Below are 21,438 nucleotides of genomic sequence, written 5' to 3' on the forward strand. Positions count from 1 at the left end.
CCATCTTTCCACCTCCAATTTGGTCTCCCTCTTCTCCTTGTTCCCTCCACCTCCGACACATATATCCTCTTGGTCAATCTTTCCTCACTCATCCTCTCCATGTGCCCAAACCACTTCAAAACACCCTCTTCTGCTCTCTCAACCACGCTCTTTTTATTTCCACACATCTCTCTTACCCTTACGTTACTCACTCGATCAAACCACCTCACACCACACATTGTCCTCAAACATCTCATTTCCAGCACATCCATCCTCCTGCGCACAACTCTATCCATAGCCCACGCCTCGCAACCATACAACATTGCTGGAACCACTATTCCTTCAAACATACCCATTTTTGCTTTCCGAGATAATGTTCTCGACTTCCACACATTCTTCAAGGCCCCCAGAATTTTCGCCCCCTCCCCCACCCTATGATCCACTTCCGCTTCCATGGTTCCATCCGCTGCCAGATCCACTCCCAGATATCTAAAACACTTAACTTCCTCCAGTTTTTCTCCATTCAAACTCACCTCCCAATTGACTTGACCCTCAACCCTACTGTACCTAATAACCTTGCTCTTATTCACATTTACTCTTAACTTTCTTCTTCCACACACTTTACCAAACTCAGTCACCAGCTTCTGCAGTTTCACACATGAATCAGCCACCAGCGCTGTGTCATCAGCGAACAACAACTGACTCACTTCCCAAGCTCTCTCATCCCCAACAGACTTCATACTTGCCCCTCTTTCCAAAACTCTTGCATTTACCTCCCTAACAACCCCATCCATACACAAATTAAACAACCATGGAGACATCACACACCCCTGCCACAAACCTACATTCACTGAGAACCAATCACTTTCCTCTCTTCCTACACGTACACATGCCTTACATCCTCGATAAAAACTTTTCACTGCTTCTAACAACTTTCCTCCCACACCATATATTCTTAATACCTTCCACAGAGCATCTCTATCAACTCTATCATATGCCTTCTCCAGATCCATAAATGCTACATACAAATCCATTTGCTTTTCTAAGTATTTCTCACATACATTCTTCAAAGCAAACACCTGATCCACACATCCTCTACCACTTCTGAAACCACACTGCTCTTCCCCAATGAAATCTGGACTAACCATGAGTAAAACAAATTTATTAACTTGTCAATATAGTTTATAGTACTGTTTTTGTTGTTTATATTTTTCCATGGGACTTAATAATCACAGAAGTTTGCAAAAGTCTAGTTGGATTAAAAAACATTTGTGTTTCGTAAATTCCAGTAAGTTCTGTAGTAAACAAAAAAGAAACATTACAGTACTTCCACTTCCATGCATGTGAGATCCCTGACAGCATTTTGTATATTTACATAACTATGGCTCTACGTACCCAAACAGTCTTTAATATGCTTACAGGCAAATTACAACCTTTATGAAGGACAGAATTGTTAAAAACTATTACCCTCTTTCCAAGAAACATAATACTCACAAAAACAATGAATAAAATGTTTATTCATATCATATAAAAACTTTATGTTAAAAAATAAATTAAAATATTCATAAAAAAGGAAACAAATGAAAAAATTCAGATGGACTGAATATACCATCTCAAACTTCAAACACGAACAAATTGTATATTTGTAAGAATCTTTGTTCAACTCTGTATAGTTAGTTACAAAAATCACGAATGCCTTACTGGCATGAAGGCACTTTCATGTCTTACTTTCATACTATGAGAATACTTTTCTTTACATGTCTTCTGTATCTGCATCACCAGCTGCAACTGGCCTCATGCTCTCACTAGGAGGCATGTAACCAACAGGAGAAGAGCTGCCACCTAGAGAAAGAGTACATAGTTAAAAAGACTACAAGAAATATGAGAAAATATAATTTCTTAACATTTTGTTTGGAAATCTTCAAAATGAAAATGTGACTCCATTTGCAGTCTTCCCTAAAGCTATCATTCAAATACACATGATAAATCAAATATAGTAACTTTCACATAGCTGAATATTTCACCAAACCCTTTACAAGTACTATTCTGATAAGATTTTTTCTAAGGTAGGCTTCAGTAAAAAACTGCACCCTATGCCACTTCAAAAAATAAAATAAAACTTCACATAGTAAGCTATAAACTGAAGGGAAACGAATATATGAAAAACATGCAAATCTGTTACTTAAAACCGATTCCCCAAGCCTGCCACCGGGATGCTTTACCCTAGCTCTAAAAAACACCCTTGAGACTTTAGACATTGTAAGGACACAAGCTCTAAACATCATTGGGGTAATCAGGAAGTAACTGGGGGTACAAACTGATGTTTTACTAGCAAACTATCATTCATCAAAAAAATTTTTCAGGCAAAAACCTGTCGAGAGGAAAGCTCTGCACTTAGTTCCATATTAATTGTAAGCTGCCTGAAAGAGATGGGGTTCTCTTCCACCAGTCAAAATATACTAACAATCACCTTATATTATAATATTAGTTGAAAATATACTAACAGTCACCTTACACCATAACACTGGTCAAGAATAAGTTTTGAAAACAAATCATAGATATGAACTAAGTAATCCACAATACAAATAATGCACCATTATCCAACTTTCAATAAAATGCTTTTCCTTTTCTACATACTTTAAACTTTTTATTGAAACCTCATGAAATACTTAAACATAATCCACCTTACTATACAATCCTTATCAAAATCTGATTGAAACATAAAAGAATCATGTTCAATGCCAATATACAATCTGAAAAATGTTATGGGCATCAATACAATGAGAGAAAAATAATCTTTTCAGAATTATCAAGAGAAGAGGGTGTACATGCCCAACTGCAGCATTTAAGAACCAACCTGAGCTGAGAGAGTTCTAAAAAATATAATGTATGCAGCATCTATGGTTTTAAAAAAAGGCTTATGATAAATTGAATAATAAATCAAAGTATGAAAGCTCTGCACTTAGTTCCATATTAATTGTAAGCTGCCTGAAAGAGATGGGGTTCTCTTCCACCAGTCAAAATATACTAACAATCACCTTATATTATAATATTAGTTGAAAATATACTAACAGTCACCTTACACCATAACACTGGTCAAGAATAAGTTTTGAAAACAAATCATAGATATGAACTAAGTAATCCACAATACAAATAATGCACCATTATCCAACTTTCAATAAAATGCTTTTCCTTTTCTACATACTTTAAACTTTTTATTGAAACCTCATGAAATACTTAAACATAATCCACCTTACTATACAATCCTTATCAAAATCTGATTGAAACATAAAAGAATCATGTTCAATGCCAATATACAATCTGAAAAATGTTATGGGCATCAATACAATGAGAGAAAAATAATCTTTTCAGAATTATCAAGAGAAGAGGGTGTACATGCCCAACTGCAGCATTTAAGAACCAACCTGAGCTGAGAGAGTTCTAAAAAATATAATGTATGCAGCATCTATGGTTTTAAAAAAAGGCTTATGATAAATTGAATAATAAATCAAAGTACGACATGATGAGACAATTCATCTTTCACTAACAAAAACTGTATTCATTACATGAAACTAATGCTGGCAATGGAAAAATGAATTACATGACAACTCACCATGGGCACATCTGTAAATCAAACTCCTTTTGCTTAAAAACAACACTTAGAACCCAGAAACAAGATGCCACGAAGCTAGAGCTTTCCTTAGAATCAAGATATTATATGTCCAAGCATTTGTTACAATGAATCACCATATTCATGTTATTGTGAATAAAAAAACACACCCTAAAGAAAGAAGATACCTGGGAATATCATTTAAGCCAAAACACCAGGACCCTCTTTAGAAGCCTAACATGATAATATATATATAAAAGAGACTTGCTAACATCAGGTTAGGTCACATAACCACCCCTATGGGTTAGAGTAAGGGTTGTATGTGAGGTAATCCTCTTAATGTTAGCTACAGTGATGGGGTTTGGAGTCGACTGTCCTTGGGAGGAAATACCATTAGTTGTGCAATCACTTAACAAAGATTTTATAACTCTTCATTTGAAGGCATAACAGATACTGTAAAATTCACATTTAGTGCTTGTGCTTCCATTATTAATCCTTTCCAAGGAGCAACAAACTTCAGAGGCCATCACCCTGGCCATGACTAAGAGGATAATCTTGGGTACAAACCTTACCCCAACCCATATGATGTAAAGTGCCCTAATATGGTGTAGCTAGCCTCTTTCTCCAACTGTTAAACTTTTATTGTATTCACTTTCATGTCAGTCTCCTAAAGAGTGTTCCTTGTGCTTGGCTTTAAACACATAGTTACATATGTTTTTAATATCTCAAGGGTGTTTTAAATGTTTTAAATCTATGTCAATGTGACATTCCATTTTTGTGGTAGTCATCCTATTGTATTTCTTACCTATATCTTTCAAACTTGGTTTACACAATACATTGTTAACCTATGTGCAGACTTTGCATATCCCTTTTTCTTCATTAAATTCCTGAACATACTCGGATATTAACATATCTACACTTGTAATTAGTGGCTAGTTGTGTACATACCTGCTAGAGTGGACTCTGGTCTGCATCTGCTTAGAAGAACTTGAAGAACAATATGAACTACACTGAAAATCATATTGAATATTCCTGTATAGAGAAACATCTTTGGACCACCAACTGTGAAGAACAGGGAACCTCCTACAAATCCACCAATAGCAACACCTAGAAAAACATAAACAAAAATATCAAAATAATAGACCACTAAAACCAACGGTATGGCCATACGTGACAAAAATAATCAGATATTAACATAACACTGAAATCTCATATGATCATAATTAACATTCTTACCAATGCCTTCAAATGCTGCTCCAACAATACCCTGCATTGTTGCTTCTGTTCCAGATGGCGCAACATAACTGGCATATGAGGTCATTGTGGCATAGAAAATTCCAAATGTAAATCCATTTAGAAGTTCAACAGGTAGGAACACCCAGGGATTTGTTACAGTGTAGTATATAATATACCGCAAGCCAAATACTCCAATGACAAGTGACATGGCATTGACATGACCCATTTTCTTGATAAACCATCCAGATAGGAAGAAGAATGGTAATTCTCCTAAGAAGCACTGTACACCCATTATCAATCCTTGCAGTAATTTCAGGGCTTCAAAATGACAGTCCCACTCAAAAGCAACATCTTCTACCAACATGAGCTGTAAAAGGAGAGTAAATACTATAGAGCACACATACATGTATATACATATATATTTTACTTATTTCTTTATTCATTATACTTTGTCGCTGTCTCCCGTGTTAGCGAGGTAGCGCAAGGAAACAGATGAAAGAATGGTCCAACCCACCAATATACACATGTATATACATACACATCCACACACAGCACATATACATACCTATACATCTCAATGTATACATATATATACACACATAGACATATACATATATACACATGTACATAATTCATACTGTCTGCCCTTATCATTCCCGTCGCCACCCCGCCATATGTATATATATATATTTGCGTGTGTGGACGTATGTATATACATGTGTATGGGGGTGGGTTGGGCCATTTCTTTCGTCTGTTTCCTTGCGCTACCTCGCAAACGCGGGAGACAGCGACAAAGTATAAAAAAAAATATATATATATATAAAAAAAAAAAAAAAATATATATATATATATATATATATATATATATATATATATATATATATGTTTTTTTTTTTTTGCTTTGTCGCTGTCTCCCGCGTTTGCGAGGTAGCGCAAGGAAACAGACGAAAGAAATGGCCCAACCCACCCCCATACACATGTATATACATACGTCCACACATGCAAATATACATACTACACAGCTTTCCATGGTTTACCCCAGACGCTTCACATGCCTTGATTCAATCCACTGACAGCACGTCAACCCCGGTATACCACATCGCTCCAATTCACTCTATTCCTTGCCCTCCTTTCACCCTCCTGCATGTTCAGGCCCCGATCACACAAAATCTTTTTCACTCCATCTTTCCACCTCCAATTTGGTCTCCCTCTTCTCCTCGTTCCCTCCACCTCCGACACATATATCCTCTTGGTCAATCTTTCCTCACTCATTCTCTCCATGTGACCAAACCATTTCAAAACACCCTCTTCTGCTCTCTCAACCACGCTCTTTTTATTTCCACACATCTCTCTTACCCTTACGTTACTTACTCGATCAAACCACCTCACACCACACATTGTCCTCAAACATCTCATTTCCAGCACATCCATCCTCCTGCGCACAACTCTATCCATAGTCCACGCCTCGCAACCATACAACATTGTTGGAACCACTATTCCTTCAAACATACCCATTTTTGCTTTCCGAGATAATGTTCTCGACTTCCACACATTCTTCAAGGCTCCCAGAATTTTCGCCCCCTCCCCCACCCTATGATCCACTTCCGCTTCCATGTTTCCATCCACTTCCAGATCCACTCCCAGATATCTAAAACACTTCACTTCCTCCAGTTTTTCTCCATTCAAACTCACCTCCCAATTGACTTGACCCTCAACCCTACTGTACCTAATAACCTTGCTCTTATTCACATTTACTCTTAACTTTCTTCTTTCACACACTTTACCAAACTCAGTCACCAGCTTCTGCAGTTTCTCACATGAATCAGCCACCAGCGCTGTATCATCAGCGAACAACAACTGACTCACTTCCCAAGCTCTCTCATCCCCAACAGACTTCATCCTTGCCCCTCTTTCCAAAACTCTTGCATTCACCTCCCTAACAACCCCATCCATAAACAAATTAAACAACCATGGAGACATCACACACCCCTGCCGCAAACCTACATTCACTGAGAACCAATCACTTTCCTTTGTGAGGTAGCACAGATATCTAAATATATATATATATATATATATATATATATATATATATATATATATATATATATATATATATATATATATATATATATATATATATATATATATATTTTTTTTTTTTTTTTTTTTTTTTTTTTTATACTTTGTCGCTGTCTCCCGCGTTTGCGAGGTAGCGCAAGGAAACAGACGAAAGAAATGGCCCAACCCCCCCCCCCCCCCCCCCATACACATGTACATACACACGTCCACACACGCAAATATACATACCTACACAGCTTTCCATGGTTTACCCCAGACGCTTCACATGCCTTGATTCAATCCACTGACAGCACGTCAACCCCTGTATACCACATCGCTCCAATTCACTCTATTCCTTGCCCTCCTTTCACCCTCCTGCATGTTCAGGCCCCGATCACACAAAATCTTTTTCACTCCATCTTTCCACCTCCAATTTGGTCTCCCTCTTCTCCTCGTTCCCTCCACCTCCGACACATATATCCTCTTGGTCAATCTTTCCTCACTCATTCTCTCCATGTGCCCAAACCATTTCAAAATATATATATTCTAAAAGGGGAAACAGAAGAAGGAGTCATGCGGGGAGTGCTCATCCTCCTCGAAGGCTCAGATTGGGGTGTCTAAATGTGTGCGGATGTAACCAAGATGAGAAAAAAGGAGAGATAGGTAGTATATTTGAGGAAAGGAACTTGGATGTTTTGGCTTTGAGTGAAACGAAGCTCAAGGGTAAAGGGGAAGAGTGGTTTGGGAATCTTTTGGGAGTAAAGTCAGGGGTTAGTGAGAGGACAAGAGCAAGGGAAGGAGTAGCACTACTCCTGAATCAGGAGTTGTGGGAGTATGTGATAGAGTGTAAGAAAGTAAATTCTAGATTGATATGGGTAAAACTGAAAGTTGATGGAGAGAGATGCGTGATTATTGGTGCATATGCACCTGGGCATGAGAAGAAAGATCATGAGAGGCAAGTGTTTTGGGAGCAGCTGAATGAGCGTGTTAGTGGTTTTGATGCACGAGACCGGGTTATAGTGATGGGTGATTTGAATGCAAAGGTGAGTAATGTGGCAGTTGAGGGAATAATTGGTATACATGGGGTGTTCAGTGTTGTAAATGGAAATGGTGAAGAGCTTGTGGATTTGTGTGCTGAGAAAGGACTGGTGATTAGGAATACCTGGTTTAAAAAGCGAGATATACATAAATATACGTATGTAAGTAGGAGAGATGCGTTATTGGATTATGTGTTAATTGATAGGCGCACGAAAGAGAGACTTTTGTATGTTAATGTGCTGAGAGGTGCAGCTGGAGGGATGTCTGATCATTATCTTGCGTAGGCGAAGGTGAAGATTTGTAGGGGTTTTCAGAAAAGAGGAGAGAATGTTGGGGTGAAGAGAGTGGTGAGAGTAAGTGAGCTTGGGAAGGAGACTTGTGTGAGGAAGTACCAGGAGAGACTGAGTACAGAATGGAAAACGGTGAGAACAAAGGAGGTAAGGGGAGTGGGGGAGGAATGGGATGTATTTAGGGAAGCAGTGATGGCTTGTGCAAAAGATGCTTGTGGCATGAGAAGCATGGGAGGTGGGTTGATTAGAAAGGGTAGCGAGTGGTGGGATGAAGAAGTAAGATTATTAGTGAAAGAGAAGAGAGAGGCATTTGGACAATTTTTGCAGGGAAAAAATGCAAATAGAGAGGCATTTGGACAATTTTTGCAGGGAAAAAATGCAAATGAGTGGGAGATGTATAAAAGAAAGAGGCAGGAGTTCAAGAGAAAGGTGCAAGAGGTGAAAAAGAGGGCAAATGAGAGTTGGGGTGAGAGAGTATCATTAAATTTTAGGGAGAATAAAAAGATGTTTTGGAAGGACGTAAATAAAGTGCATAAGACAAGGGAGCAAATGGGAACTTCAGTGAAGGGGGCTATTGAAGAGGTGATAAAAAGTAGTGGTGATGTGAGAAGGAGATGGAGTGAGTATTTTGAAGGTTTGTTGAATGTGTTTGATGATAGAGTGGCAGATATAGGGTGTCTTGGTCGAGGTGGTGTGCAAAGTGAGAGGGTTAGGGAAAATGATTTGGTAAACAGAGAAGAGGTACTAAAAGCTTTGCGGAAGATGAAAGCTGGGAAGGCAGTAGGTTTGGATGGTATTGCAGTGGAATTTATTAAAAAAGGGGGTGACTATATTGTTGACTGGTTGGTAAGGTTATTTAATGTATGTATGAAGGCATATGATAGAGTTGATAGAGATGCTCTGTGGAAGGTATTAAGAATATATGGTGTGGGAGGCAAGTTGTTAGAAGCAGTGAAAAGTTTTTATCGAGGATGTAAGGCATTCTTAAAACCTTTCACAGAGCATCTCTATCAAATCTATCATATGCCTTCTCCAGATCCATATATGCTAGATACAAATCCTTTTGTTTTTCTAAGTATTTCTCACATACATTCTTCAAAGCAAACACCTGATCCACACATCCTCTACCACTTCTGAAACCACACTGCTCTTCCCCAATCTGATGCTCTGTACATGCCTTCACCCTCTCAATCAATACCCTCCCATATAATTTACCAGGAATACTCAACAAACTTATACCTCTGTAATTATAGCACTCACTTTTATCCCCTTTCCCTTTGTACAATGGCACTATGCAAGCATTCCGCCAATCCTCAGGCACCTCACCATGAGTCATACATACATTAAATAACCTTACCAACCAGTCAACAATACACTCACCCCCCTTTTTTAATAGATTCCACTGCAATACCATCCAAACCTGCTGCCTTGCCAGCTTTCATCTTCTGTAAAGCTTTTACTACCTCTTCTCTATTTACCAAATCATTTTCCCTAATCCTCTCACTTTGCACACCACCTCGACCAAAACACCCTATATCTGCCACTCTATCATCAAACACATTCAACAAACCTTCAAAATACTCACTCCATCTCCTTCTCACATCACCACTACTTGTTATCACCTCCCCATCAGCGCCCTTCACTGAAGTTCCCATTTGCTCCCTTGTCTTACGCACTTTATTTACCTCCTTCCAAAACATCTTTTTATTCTCCCTGAAATTTAATGATACTCTCTCACCCCAACTCTAATTTGCCATCTTTTTCACCTCTTGCACCTTTCTCTTGACCTCCTGCCTCTTTCTTTTATACATCTCCCACTCATTTGCATTTTTTCCCCTGCAAAAATCGTCCAAATGCCTCTCTCTTCTCTTTCACTAATAATCTTACTTCTTCATCCCACCACTCACTACCTTTTCTAATCAACCCACCTCCCACGCTTCTCATGCCACAAGCATCTTTTGCACAAGCCATCACTGCTTCCCTAAATACATCCCATTCCTCCCCCACTCCCCTTACCTCCTTTGTTCTCACCTTTTTCCATTCTGTACTCAGTCTCTCCTGGTACTTCCTCACACAAGTCTCCTTCCCAAGCTCACTTACTCTCACCACTCTCTTCACCCCAACACTCTCTCTTCTTTTCTGAAAACCCCCACAAATCTTCACCTTCGCCTCCACATGATAATGATCAGACATCCCTCCAGTTGCACCTCTCAGCACATTAACATCCAAAAGTCTCTCTTTCGTGCGTCTATCAATTAACATGTAATCCAATAACGCTCTCTGGCCATCTCTCCTACTTACATACGTATACTTATGTATATCTTGCTTTTTAAACCAGGTATTCCTAATCACCAGTCCTTTTTCAGCACATAAATCTACAAGCTCTTCACCATTTCCATTTACAACACTGAACACTCCATGTATACCAATTATTCCCTCAACTGCCACATTACTCACCTTTGCATTCAAATCACCCACCACTATAACCCGGTCTCGTGCATCAAAACCACTAACACACTCATTCAGCTGCTCCCAAAACACTTGCCTCTCATGACCTTTCTTCTCATGCCCAGGTGCATATGCACCAATAATCACCCATCTCTCTCCAACAACTTTCAGTTTTACCCATATCAATCTAGAATTTACTTTCTTACACTCTATCACATACTCCCACAACTCTTGATTCAGGAGTAGTGCTACTCCTTCCCTTGCTCTTGTCCTCTCACCAACCCCTGACTTTACTCCCAAGACATTCCCAAACCTCTCTTCCCCTTTACCCTTGAGCTTCGTTTCACTCCGAGCCAAAACATCCAGGTTCCTTTCCTCAAACATACTACCTATCTCTCCTTTTTTCTCATCTTGGTTACATCCACACACATTTAGACACCCCAATCTGAGCCTTCAAGGAGGATGAGCACTCCTCGTGTGACTCCTTCTTCTGTTTCCCCTTTTAAAAATGTTAAAATACAAGGAGGGGAGGGTTTCTGGCCCCCCGCTCCCGTCCCCTTTAGTCGCCTTCTACGACACGTGAGGAATGCGTGGGAAGTATTCTTTCTCCCCTATCCCTGGGATATATGAAATATGAAATCACACCTTATGATTCAAGAGTGTATATCATAATCCAGTGTATGTAGAAGGAAATCATCCCATGAAAAAACAAAACTATCATGCGCTTGCATAGAAAAGGGCATCTATGATGCATATCCAGGCCCTTCCCTGTTAAAATTACCCATACCAACTATGATGAGAGTATACTACCCTTTTGGGTATTTTCTTAAAAACTTTATTATATAGATATACATCTAAGGGGAAAAGAAAAATTCTCCACTGAAGGATTGCACTGTTCAGGAGCTAGGAGACACATTATAGGAATGCTAAAGGCCTCTATGCCAATCTAATCCAGTGCAAGGTTCCTCAGAAATGCAAACAGTGTAGGATACCTTATCAAACTCATGTCCTCTGACACAGAGACAGACTGGGTCTACAAAACAAGTCTCTTGGTCCAAGAGAAGGTGTTCCTTACTGAGAAAGGTTCTAAGACTCCTGGACATCAAAAGGCGACCACTACAGAATCTCTAGCGATCTTCACTAATTAATTACAGATTTCACAGGCCATAAGGAAAATCTATGAGTAGATATTACATGTATCTCACTAACTCCTCAGACCAGAGGTTATCAAAGAGAGTTTCATAATGAATCACTAAAGCACTTTCCTGTCCGAGAAATATTTCCCGATTGTAACAAGATTACAAATTTTCATAAACTCAGTCACACAGCAATTGGAACACAATAACACACAGAAAAACTACCAAGTAAGCACTTATAGCTCAGCAGTGGTAATATATGCCACACAAACTCTGTATATCAAATAGATTATTCAGTTACATAGTACACCACAGCAGAGGCAAATCGCAGTTATTCATCCATGGTATGGTGAAAGAAGCTGGCAAAAAACAGCTAAAGTGGCTATATCATATGTGGTGTATGATCTCAGTTTGTGGCAGATCAGCATGAAAGTGACAAAGACATCAATGCAGAGAGGAGATTATTGACTGTTAGGAGGGTGGACCCAAGCTGAGCAGAGACCAATATTGCTTAACAGGTGGTTTACAAGAGGTGGGCCACTTAGCTCACCAAAAAGGTAGAGATTTAGAGGTTTCAAAAACTTAAGAGTTCTGAGACATCTCTTATAGCTCTTGGGACAAACTAGCCATAGAGGAAAATTCTTTTACTTTTCTTGACTAAGGATATCATCTTGTGTCCCAATGACCCTAATTCTGAGGAAGCATTCCTATAATAGTATACAATCTTCTTCCTTCAAGCTCTAGCACACTGTTCCTGATTATCAGATCCATGTTAATCCAAATTCTGGATATCAAAAATGTCTATATATCTGTAACTCATTCGCTGCAAGAATCCCTCAGCAGGGTGACCATGGTAGAGAGTCTCCATAACTGGTGAACTCAAGTGCCACTTCTTAGTCTTTAGTACCTCACACCTTTAATCTTTCCTCATATGGCTTGTTTCTTAGTCCTATTACCATATTCTTTTCTTCTGATCTTGTTCAAGCCTATCACCTTTGCTGTCACTGGGGAGTCGGTGATAGCTTAAAAAACTGCCGAGCGGAATTACATTTTCTTGTCAAGCTACAACCCCCCCCACCCCCTTTTTTTTAAGATAACCCAGTCATGCCCCAATCAGGCCTCCTGTTGTCTGTCTTTCTCATGTAAACTCACATAAACTTCCTTCCTGACTTGTTAACTCAACATACTAATAAAGGATGATTTCTAGCATATCTAAAGATGAGAAAGTCCTTAATAAATTTCAAACTGATAAAAGTAAGTTAAAATGGAATGTAATTCTTATATTCAAATAATGTGCAGCAACAAGAACCAGTTATTTTATCATTACTTTCCATACCTGGAATGTCCAAAGAATTCCTGTAGATGTGCCAACAACAACACAGCAAAGCACAAAAAGCACTATCCGAGGTTCACATATCAGCCGGGCCACTGATCCAGCAGTACCAGTATGCCTCTCACTGCCCTCCACCTACAAGAAAAGCTGTATCATAATATGATCTTACTTAAATATAAAGTATTAAGGTCAACTATCAGCCTACATACCATTTGGCATACTGCTCTTCATGTTTCAGAGAATGCAAGGGTGAAGACTTAATAGTTATTCTTGGTTATTCTAAAAAGTGGGATAATCTGGTGTAATTGCTGTCCAAAGGATGCCTACTCTAATGTTGGGGAGCTGGTGGGTTCTTAAAAGAAATATGTCCCTCAGCTGCAAGCAAACAGAATATAAAACTGATTAGTCATAATAAGAGAGAATGAGAAAAGTTTGAAAGATGTGAAATTTGTGACAGTCAGTGAGCAAAATTAATGGTGGTGACATAGGAGATGTAAGGTAGTCAACAGTTAAAGTTCTGTTGATCTGTTTCCAAGACTAAATGTACAAAGGTCAATCTTTACTCTGAAGGAGTATCGTAAAAATACTGAAACACTATCATCTTGGTTTGCAAATTCCACAATTATCAGACAGCATGTAAATGTTTATGATAATTTTCAATTTGTGACTCTAACATCAAAGCAAGTATGCTGAGTTTCCTACAACTGCATCCATGTTTATGATATTCATAAATCTCTAATACTGCTTTTGGTTTCATATATCTTTACATGCATTTGCTCTGTAAAATCATATAAGCCATTACAGGAATTACAGTGCAGTAAAGAATGAATTGGGCATTCAAAATTTGACACGAATCTATATAATCACCCTTATATCATTTTTAATACAATACACCTAAAGATATGGATTTAGCTTGGTGTGAGGTTCCTCCTGCATTGGAATGTTTTACTGCACATAGCTTGCAGTCTTTTTCCAGATCTCACAACCTTCCAGTACTTAATGAACTTTTTTTCCATCCATATTCGCCATTTCCCACATATGCGAGGTAGCATCAAAAACAGATGACCGAGCCTCAGAAGGAAAAATCTTTACTTGGCCCATATCTCTTCCTTCTTTTGGAAAAGTAAAATAGAAGGAGAGGATTTCCAGGACCCCCGCTCCTACCCTTCTTAGTCAGCTTCTACGACACACAGAGAATAAATGGGAAGTTCTTTCTCCCCTATCCCCAAGGCCATGTAGTCTTTAATTACTGTACTTACTTTCTTACATACCCTCAAAGCCCATCTTTTTAGCCCCTGTACTTTCCTTTTGACCTCCTGCCATTTTTTTTTTTTTTACATAAAAGGCTCCTGTCACAAACAAAAGTTCACATCAAGGATGGGCCTAAATTGAAACATATAGAGATTAATGAAAGGGAAAAAGAACAGACAAAAGAAGGTAATCATGAATTCTGAAGGAAGTGAAAAACCTGTCTTTTAAAATATGCCAAGTCATAGTTGTTGGGAAAGACATGGGAGGGTAGAGAGTTCCAAATCTTCAAAGGTGTTAGGAAAGAAACAGTTACCAAACAGGCCCACCCTTGAGTTGCCAGTGGCAATACAGTAAGTGTGTGATGCAACAGCTTGCTGAGTACTGCATGATCTAGCTAATGGTAGGGCCATACAAGTAGCCAGTTCCTGGGAGCCAAAACCAAAGTAATACCTATAGAAGAAGGAAAGCGAACCAACATTTCAGTGTTGAGCAAGTGGGTCAAGTGTTAAAGTTTGCCTAGGAGAGTTTATAAGTCAGATCACTTTCAACTCACTTCTGTTAAGTACAGATGCAGAAGTACTCCATACAAGGATGGATCAATCCTTTGTGTGAAAGGAGAAACTGAAAGAAAGAAATTCTGACATCTAAACAGTACTCCCAGTTTCTTAGAGGTAGACTTCGCTATTTCTGTAATGTGGGGTTTCTAAGATAGAGTGGATGTTATAGTAACAGTAATATGTTCACTGAGTAAGGAGGTGGAATCACAGAACCATTAAAGGAGAGAGAAAAGGTGCAAGGAGTTTTCAACACAAAGATGGGTAATAATTGGGTTTTTGAGGCATTAAACTTAACCAGATTTCATGTATCCCACCACAATATCCTGTAAAAGTCCTAGTTTACTGAAGACGTTGTATCGAGATGAAATGCAAAGTGAGTGAGAGAAGGAGAAGAATTGAAGGATGTAGAGAAATGCAGTATTGAGTCATCAGTGTATGAGTGCTTTTGGTTGTTGTGGAAGAAAGGAAATCGTTGATTAAAAAGGTGAAAAAGTGCAGGACACAGGACAGAACCCTGAGTAAATGCAGTATTGAGTCATCAGTGTATGAGTGCTTTTGGTTATTGTGGAAGAAAGGAAATCGTTGATTAAAAAGGTGAAAAAGTGCAGGACACAGGACAGAACCCTGAGGGACATTGCTTTGCTGTTGATGGAGAAAGGCAGAGAGGCTGATCTATCAACAACCCCTAAGATAGATCAGACTGGGAGAAAGCTGGATATGAGAGAGGGAAGCCAAAAGAGGGGAGCTTACAGATGAGACACCAATGCTTCACTCTGTTAAAAGCTTTGGTTATGTCAAGTTATGTCAAGGGCAACTACATAGGATTCCCTAAAATCTTTCAGGGATGGTGACCAAATACTAGCTGGAGAGAAAAGAATATCACCAGAGGATCTAGCCTTATGGGATCCATATCGGTGATTAGAGAGAAGACTATAAGATTCAAGATATCTGGGGATATGGGAATTGAGGACGGATTCAAAAGCTTTGGAAATGGCAGATGTCAAAGTAATAGGACGATAGTTAGAGGGGTTAGAATGGTCACTCTTCTCTGGGATGGAACGTATCAATGCTTGCTTCCAACAAAAAGGAAAATTTCTGGTCTTTAAACAGAAATGAAACAGATGAGCAAGTACAGGTTTAAGTTCAGAGACACTCTTTCAATGCAGAGAGATTGGTGCCATCACGATCACAGGTCTTGCTTGTATCTAGAAAGAGAAGGGCTTTTCAGGCAGTTTGAAGAGATTAAGGGAAGGGGCATAGGATCAATAGAAGCATCATGGGTGAAGGAATGTTAGTCATCCAAGGTAGAGTTATGGGAGAAATGGGCATCAAACAGAGTTGCTCTGTGTACCAGAGAGACAGCTATAGCACCATAAGAAGAATGTAAAAGTGAAGGAAAAGTTGAGTGACAAAAGTTGTTAAAGATGCCCTTAGCTAAAGACCAAAGAGACTTATCAGTGTATGGTGAGAAGTAATCACACTTCCTCTGAATAAAGAAACAATATGCCTCAAGGATAACGTACTTGCAATAATTATGGACAGTAATAAATGGTGAATGGGGGTTGGAGGAAAGACAGTTTTTCTAAGCCCAATATGCTTGACTCCTTGCCTGAAAGGCCACAGAACAGGAATGGTTGAAACACTGATTGGAAGAGGTTGTCCTGGAGAAAGAGGGGAATGTGTTAATGAAGTATGGTGTCCAGTTACAAGCCTGTCTGTGGATGAGGTGAAGAGTAGTTGCAGAAGGTTGAATGTGTGTTTTATAGTGTGTAAAAGTAGGTGACTGAAGGTGACAGTAAAACAATGGTGTTTGAAAGAAGACAAGAGTGAAATTACAGATTCAGCAAAACCCTATATTGTGAAAGAAGAAAGTGTACTAAACTGTATTACAGATATGGGGGAGAAAGACTGAAAGAGGTGAATGTAAGAATTTACGAGTTATCTTGAGTAAGTTTGGTGAGACAGAAGGAGAGATAAGGGAGAGAGCAGTACAGGGTAGAAGAGCCACTGGGTTCCTTAATAGAATACTGAAGGGTAGGGGTGTATGAAATGAAGTAGAGAAAGGACCAAAGGACAGCAGAGTCCTCCCGGCCCTGAACTATGCATCCAAAATGTGGACATGGAAAGAGTCACAAAGGTCAAGAATCCAGGCTAAAGAAGTGAACTGTTTGAGAGAAGAATGTGGTACAACTAGATGGGATGAAGAAACAAATCATGGGGTGCATGAGAGATTTTGTATGGCAGGGAATGCAAAGGGAATGAATTGTAAAGTGGGTGAAATGTAATACTTTACAGTGGCTTAGGCATGTGGAAAGAATACAAAATGGAGAGTTTACAAGGAGAATGTGATAGTACAATTAAAGGATGTGATGTGAGAGGAAGGCCATCTATGACACTGAGAAATAGAGTGGAAGAGTACAGGAGGGAGAGAAATGGTGAAAGAATGCATGGAATGGTGTATGCAAGGGAGGTATATAAGGATGGAGATAAGTGGAGACTCTTTTGTGTGGCAACCCCCTTAATGGGAGGAGTTCCTGGAGGGAATGGGCTTCAGAGGTATTGATAGACAGGGACAGGTAGGATGGGGTATGAGTTTTAATGGAAAAAATTTGAAGTTAGTAGAGAGTTTTAGATACCTGGGAGTGGGCTTGGCAGTGAATGGAACCATAGAAGCACAAGTGAGTCATAGGGTGGGTGAGGGGGCGAAGGTTCTTGGAGCAGAGAGGAATGTGGAAAGAGATCATAATTTGGGAGGGGAAAAATAGGAATAATATACTACAGTATATTATACTAAATTATGATATATGGATGCAAGGCATGGACCATAAATGAAAATTTGTGGAGCAAATGGATGTGTAGGAAACAAAATGCTTAAGGATAATATGTAGTGTGACGAAAGTTGATCAAGTGAAAAAATGGCAAGAGTGAGCCGTGGTAATAAGAAGAATATGGTTGAAAGAGCTGAATGGGGGTGTGCCGAGATGATCTAGACAAATTAAGAGAAAAAGTGAGGAAAGGTTAACGAAGAGGACATATGTGTTAGAAGTGGAGGGGACAAGGAGACCAAATTGGAAATGGAAGGGTGGGCTGGAAAAAGATTTTGAGTGATCAGGGATGGAACATGTAAGGGGGGTAAAAGGCATGCATGGGATAGGGTGAACTGGAGCAATGTGGTGTACAGTGGGAAACATTCTGTCAATGGAACGAATTAGGGCATGTGAAGAAGCCAAGGGATACAATGGAAAGATCTGTGAGGCATGGTTGAGGATAGGAGGCTGTAGCTTCATTGCATCATTCAAAACAGGAAGAAAATGGACATGAGCAAGCAATGTGTTTTCTTTGTTCCTGGCATACCTTACTAACGTGGGAAACAGCAAACGAGTATGAAAGAAAGAAAAAAGAGAAGTAATAATCTTCTTATCACCATAATCATAAGACGTAATACTACACTAATAGTTTTTATTGTAAAACTATCACTTTTCATTTGTTGGTATTTTCCTTTGGGAAAGAATGTGAGCTTGCATAATGTTTACCTTTTACAAGAATACATATGTTTATCTATGACTTGTGACATTTTTCAAACAATAGCAGGAGAATGCTAGTGACATCTATGTGAAAGTAGTGAAATCAAACAATAACTGGGAATTCAAATGAAGGCATGAACCATTTCATCATCAATCAGTGATATTAACAGTAAGCCTGTGCATCATCAATTGACTACGGCAGTTAAAGGGTTACACATGATTTACTCACCTCCAAACGAGTGGCAGTCAAAAGATCAAGGAAAAGGATGGCAAGGCTTAGAACAAATGCTGGTGTGTAGTCCTTCTCAGGCAAACCACTAGAGGAGTAGTCAATAAGTGCACCAGCAATGACAGCCAATGATCCCCAACCCAAGGAACCAAACATGCGTTGTTCACCATACTTGTTAGCATTATCTCCTAGAAGGACAAAAAAAGTGAGTTCTGAAGTATATAGAAAAACTGTTTCTCTCAGAGACAGCATCCTGCAAGTTATGAATGAATCTCGATAACCTCCACAGGTTGGGGCATCTAACCTCTTACCTTTTGGTGAGGTTAATGCCTCTCAACCTTTGCTAATAATCCATTCAGTAGCAACAGCTATAGCTCATTTCAGGCTTCCTTTCCTTCAATCAGCATCACTAGCTGGCAATGATACTGTTGTCTCACCAGCTGTCACACTGCACCCAGTTGATCACCTCACAATATCAGAACAAGGACATCACCACAATGCTGACTACATGCAGTTAAAAGAAAGGTTCTTTGATAGACAGGGAAAAACAACCAGTAAAGCTGCTCACTGAACAGTGCCCCAAAGGAAGTCTTTGCGAATCACTTTTCTCTCCAAGGTCAGATTGTCCCGTAAGAAATAAGAAAATAACAACATGGAGGCAGAGGGTTAGTCAAAAACTTCTTAATCCACAGAAAAGATGAACATAAACACATCTTATCATACATTATTCTGTGGCACTTTCATGATCCCTCACTATGTCACTGCATAAATGGGTTCAGTCTGTTGAAGACTGTTAAAGACAGTTCCCCATGGAAGACACAAAGAACCCAAATGAGTGCACCAATCTATCAAAAGACAAGTAAATTTCTGATAGAAAAATGACCAAGATTTTTCAGGTTGATACCAAAAACCTGCTTCTAAAGAGGGCATTCTAGAATCATTAACCTACCATAGTAAATTCTTCCAATAAAATTTGCAATTAACAGAAAAAAAAAAAGAGGGAGGCCATCAATCTTGAATAACCTGTGGGGCTATACACAATCCAAAAAAGGCATCACTATGAACATCGGTTAATTCCTAAACTTGAGAGCCAAAAGCTTATTCATTCTGCGATGAAAAGGTTATGTGCCAGTTAGTGTTTTTTAGTTCCCAAATAGACTGTCCAACTGTTATCCATAGGGACTGATGGACTGACTACCTGTGCAATGGTCATCCTATATTTGTGCTCTCTGATGCAGGTATTTAAAGCCAGACCTAGAATCTTTCTTTTTCTACTAAAGTCCTGACAAGAACAAGGGTGTATTTGCAAAACCATTCCTCTTGCAAGGTCTGTTACACCTAGTCTAACATTTTCAGACTAAATTCTTGAAACAATGAAATATGGCTGTCCCAAATTCCTCTTTGGAAGGAAGGACTGAGAGGTCCAACTCTTACCCAGACCTTTTCACAACATAATAAAACACTCGTATGTCAAACTTCCAAAATAAAGCACGGCAGCAAAGCCTCATCTGAAAAGGAACTAATCTTCCCGATATCATTCCAATTCTATTACATAAAGGAGCAATCCTGAACAGGAAAGTACCTTAATATCCTACGCTCCTGCCTTGAAATGGAGGAATAAAAGTGGTTCTAGGTGCCTAGTAGGAGCAAAAAAAAAAAGTGTATGTTGTTCTTCATAGCTTAGACTCTAATACAGTTCCATCCATGGTGTGGTAAGGAATAACTGTCTGGCTGACTCCTTTTTGGCACTTTCTCAGGGTTGCTAGGATTGCTTATTTACCATACCAGATCAAGACAATCTGGCTCTAATGATAATGAGTAACCTTATCTGAAGAAAAGTAAGTAAAGAAGAGTGTGACCGAAGAAGTTCCAACTACCTTATTGATAAAGAGAAGACACAGCATGACAATTGCATTTTTGTCCTATCTTCAAAGAAAGTAATGTGTATTCTCCATTTGTGAGACATAGATGACTGGAGGATAGGTTCTCTATCCATATGGGTCTAACCCGACAATGTTCCAACAGACTAGGTGAGGTATAACTGAGAACTGTCAGTGAAGACTTTCAGCAGACCTTCCTGAATAAAAAGAAACAAACAATAAACAGGAAATTTGTCTCCAATCTTCATTCTTGTATGATACAGAGTTAAATTCATTTATATAGAGCTTCCATAATTTGCATTCACTTGATATTGGCACATTGCTAAAGAGTCTTAATATTTTCTACAAACTGTTTTCTTGCTAGGATTGTGTGCATATCATTTTCCATACGAGGTTTTACTGCCCCATGTTGTAGATGCATTATCATGTGTCAAGATACAGATGTACAGGTCATATCTAGGCAATTTAAAGAATTTTGGAATATGCAACCTTCATTATAACAAATAAACTTCTAAGTAACATTGATAGCCTTTTAAGGTATAATGTCCTGAGTTAATTTTCATCAAAACATCACCCTTGTCAGCTCTATCAACCATACTTTTCTGATTGTTATATCTCTCTCTTTACTTACCATTTATTATTTGATCAACCCCTACACCAAAAAAATGTTCTCAAGCATTTCATTTCCAACATATCTACCATCTTCCACACTATTCAATCCATAGCACATGCCTCACATTCACACAACACTGTCAGGACAACTATACCATCAAGCATACATATCTTTGCCCTCAGAGACTGTGACCTTTCCATCCATACATTCCTTAATGAGCCCAGGACCTTAGCCTCCTCATCCACCCTATAGATTA

At 39.0% G+C, this 21,438-nt stretch overlaps 1 protein-coding gene across 7 annotated transcripts in view; it reads right to left on the reverse strand.

Moving 5' to 3' along the window:
* Window positions 1–967: 967 nt before the first annotated feature.
* Sugb (Sugar baby) overlaps window positions 968–21,438 on the reverse strand; it is a 52,917-nt gene continuing 32,446 nt past the window's right edge. For all 7 annotated transcript variants that reach the window (XM_071663519.1, XM_071663525.1, XM_071663522.1 and 4 more), the window contains 5 exons: window positions 18,690–18,877; window positions 13,132–13,263; window positions 4,826–5,192; window positions 4,538–4,696; window positions 968–1,821 (listed from right to left, as the gene is read on the reverse strand). In XM_071663519.1, the coding sequence (XP_071519620.1) occupies window positions 1,733–1,821; window positions 4,538–4,696; window positions 4,826–5,192; window positions 13,132–13,263; window positions 18,690–18,877 (935 nt within the window). In that variant the 3' untranslated portion in view covers window positions 968–1,732. The remainder of the gene's footprint in view (window positions 1,822–4,537; window positions 4,697–4,825; window positions 5,193–13,131; window positions 13,264–18,689; window positions 18,878–21,438) is intronic.

Source organism: Panulirus ornatus, chromosome 7 (genome assembly GCF_036320965.1).
Source record: "Panulirus ornatus isolate Po-2019 chromosome 7, ASM3632096v1, whole genome shotgun sequence".
Classification (NCBI taxonomy): domain Eukaryota; kingdom Metazoa; phylum Arthropoda; class Malacostraca; order Decapoda; family Palinuridae; genus Panulirus; species Panulirus ornatus.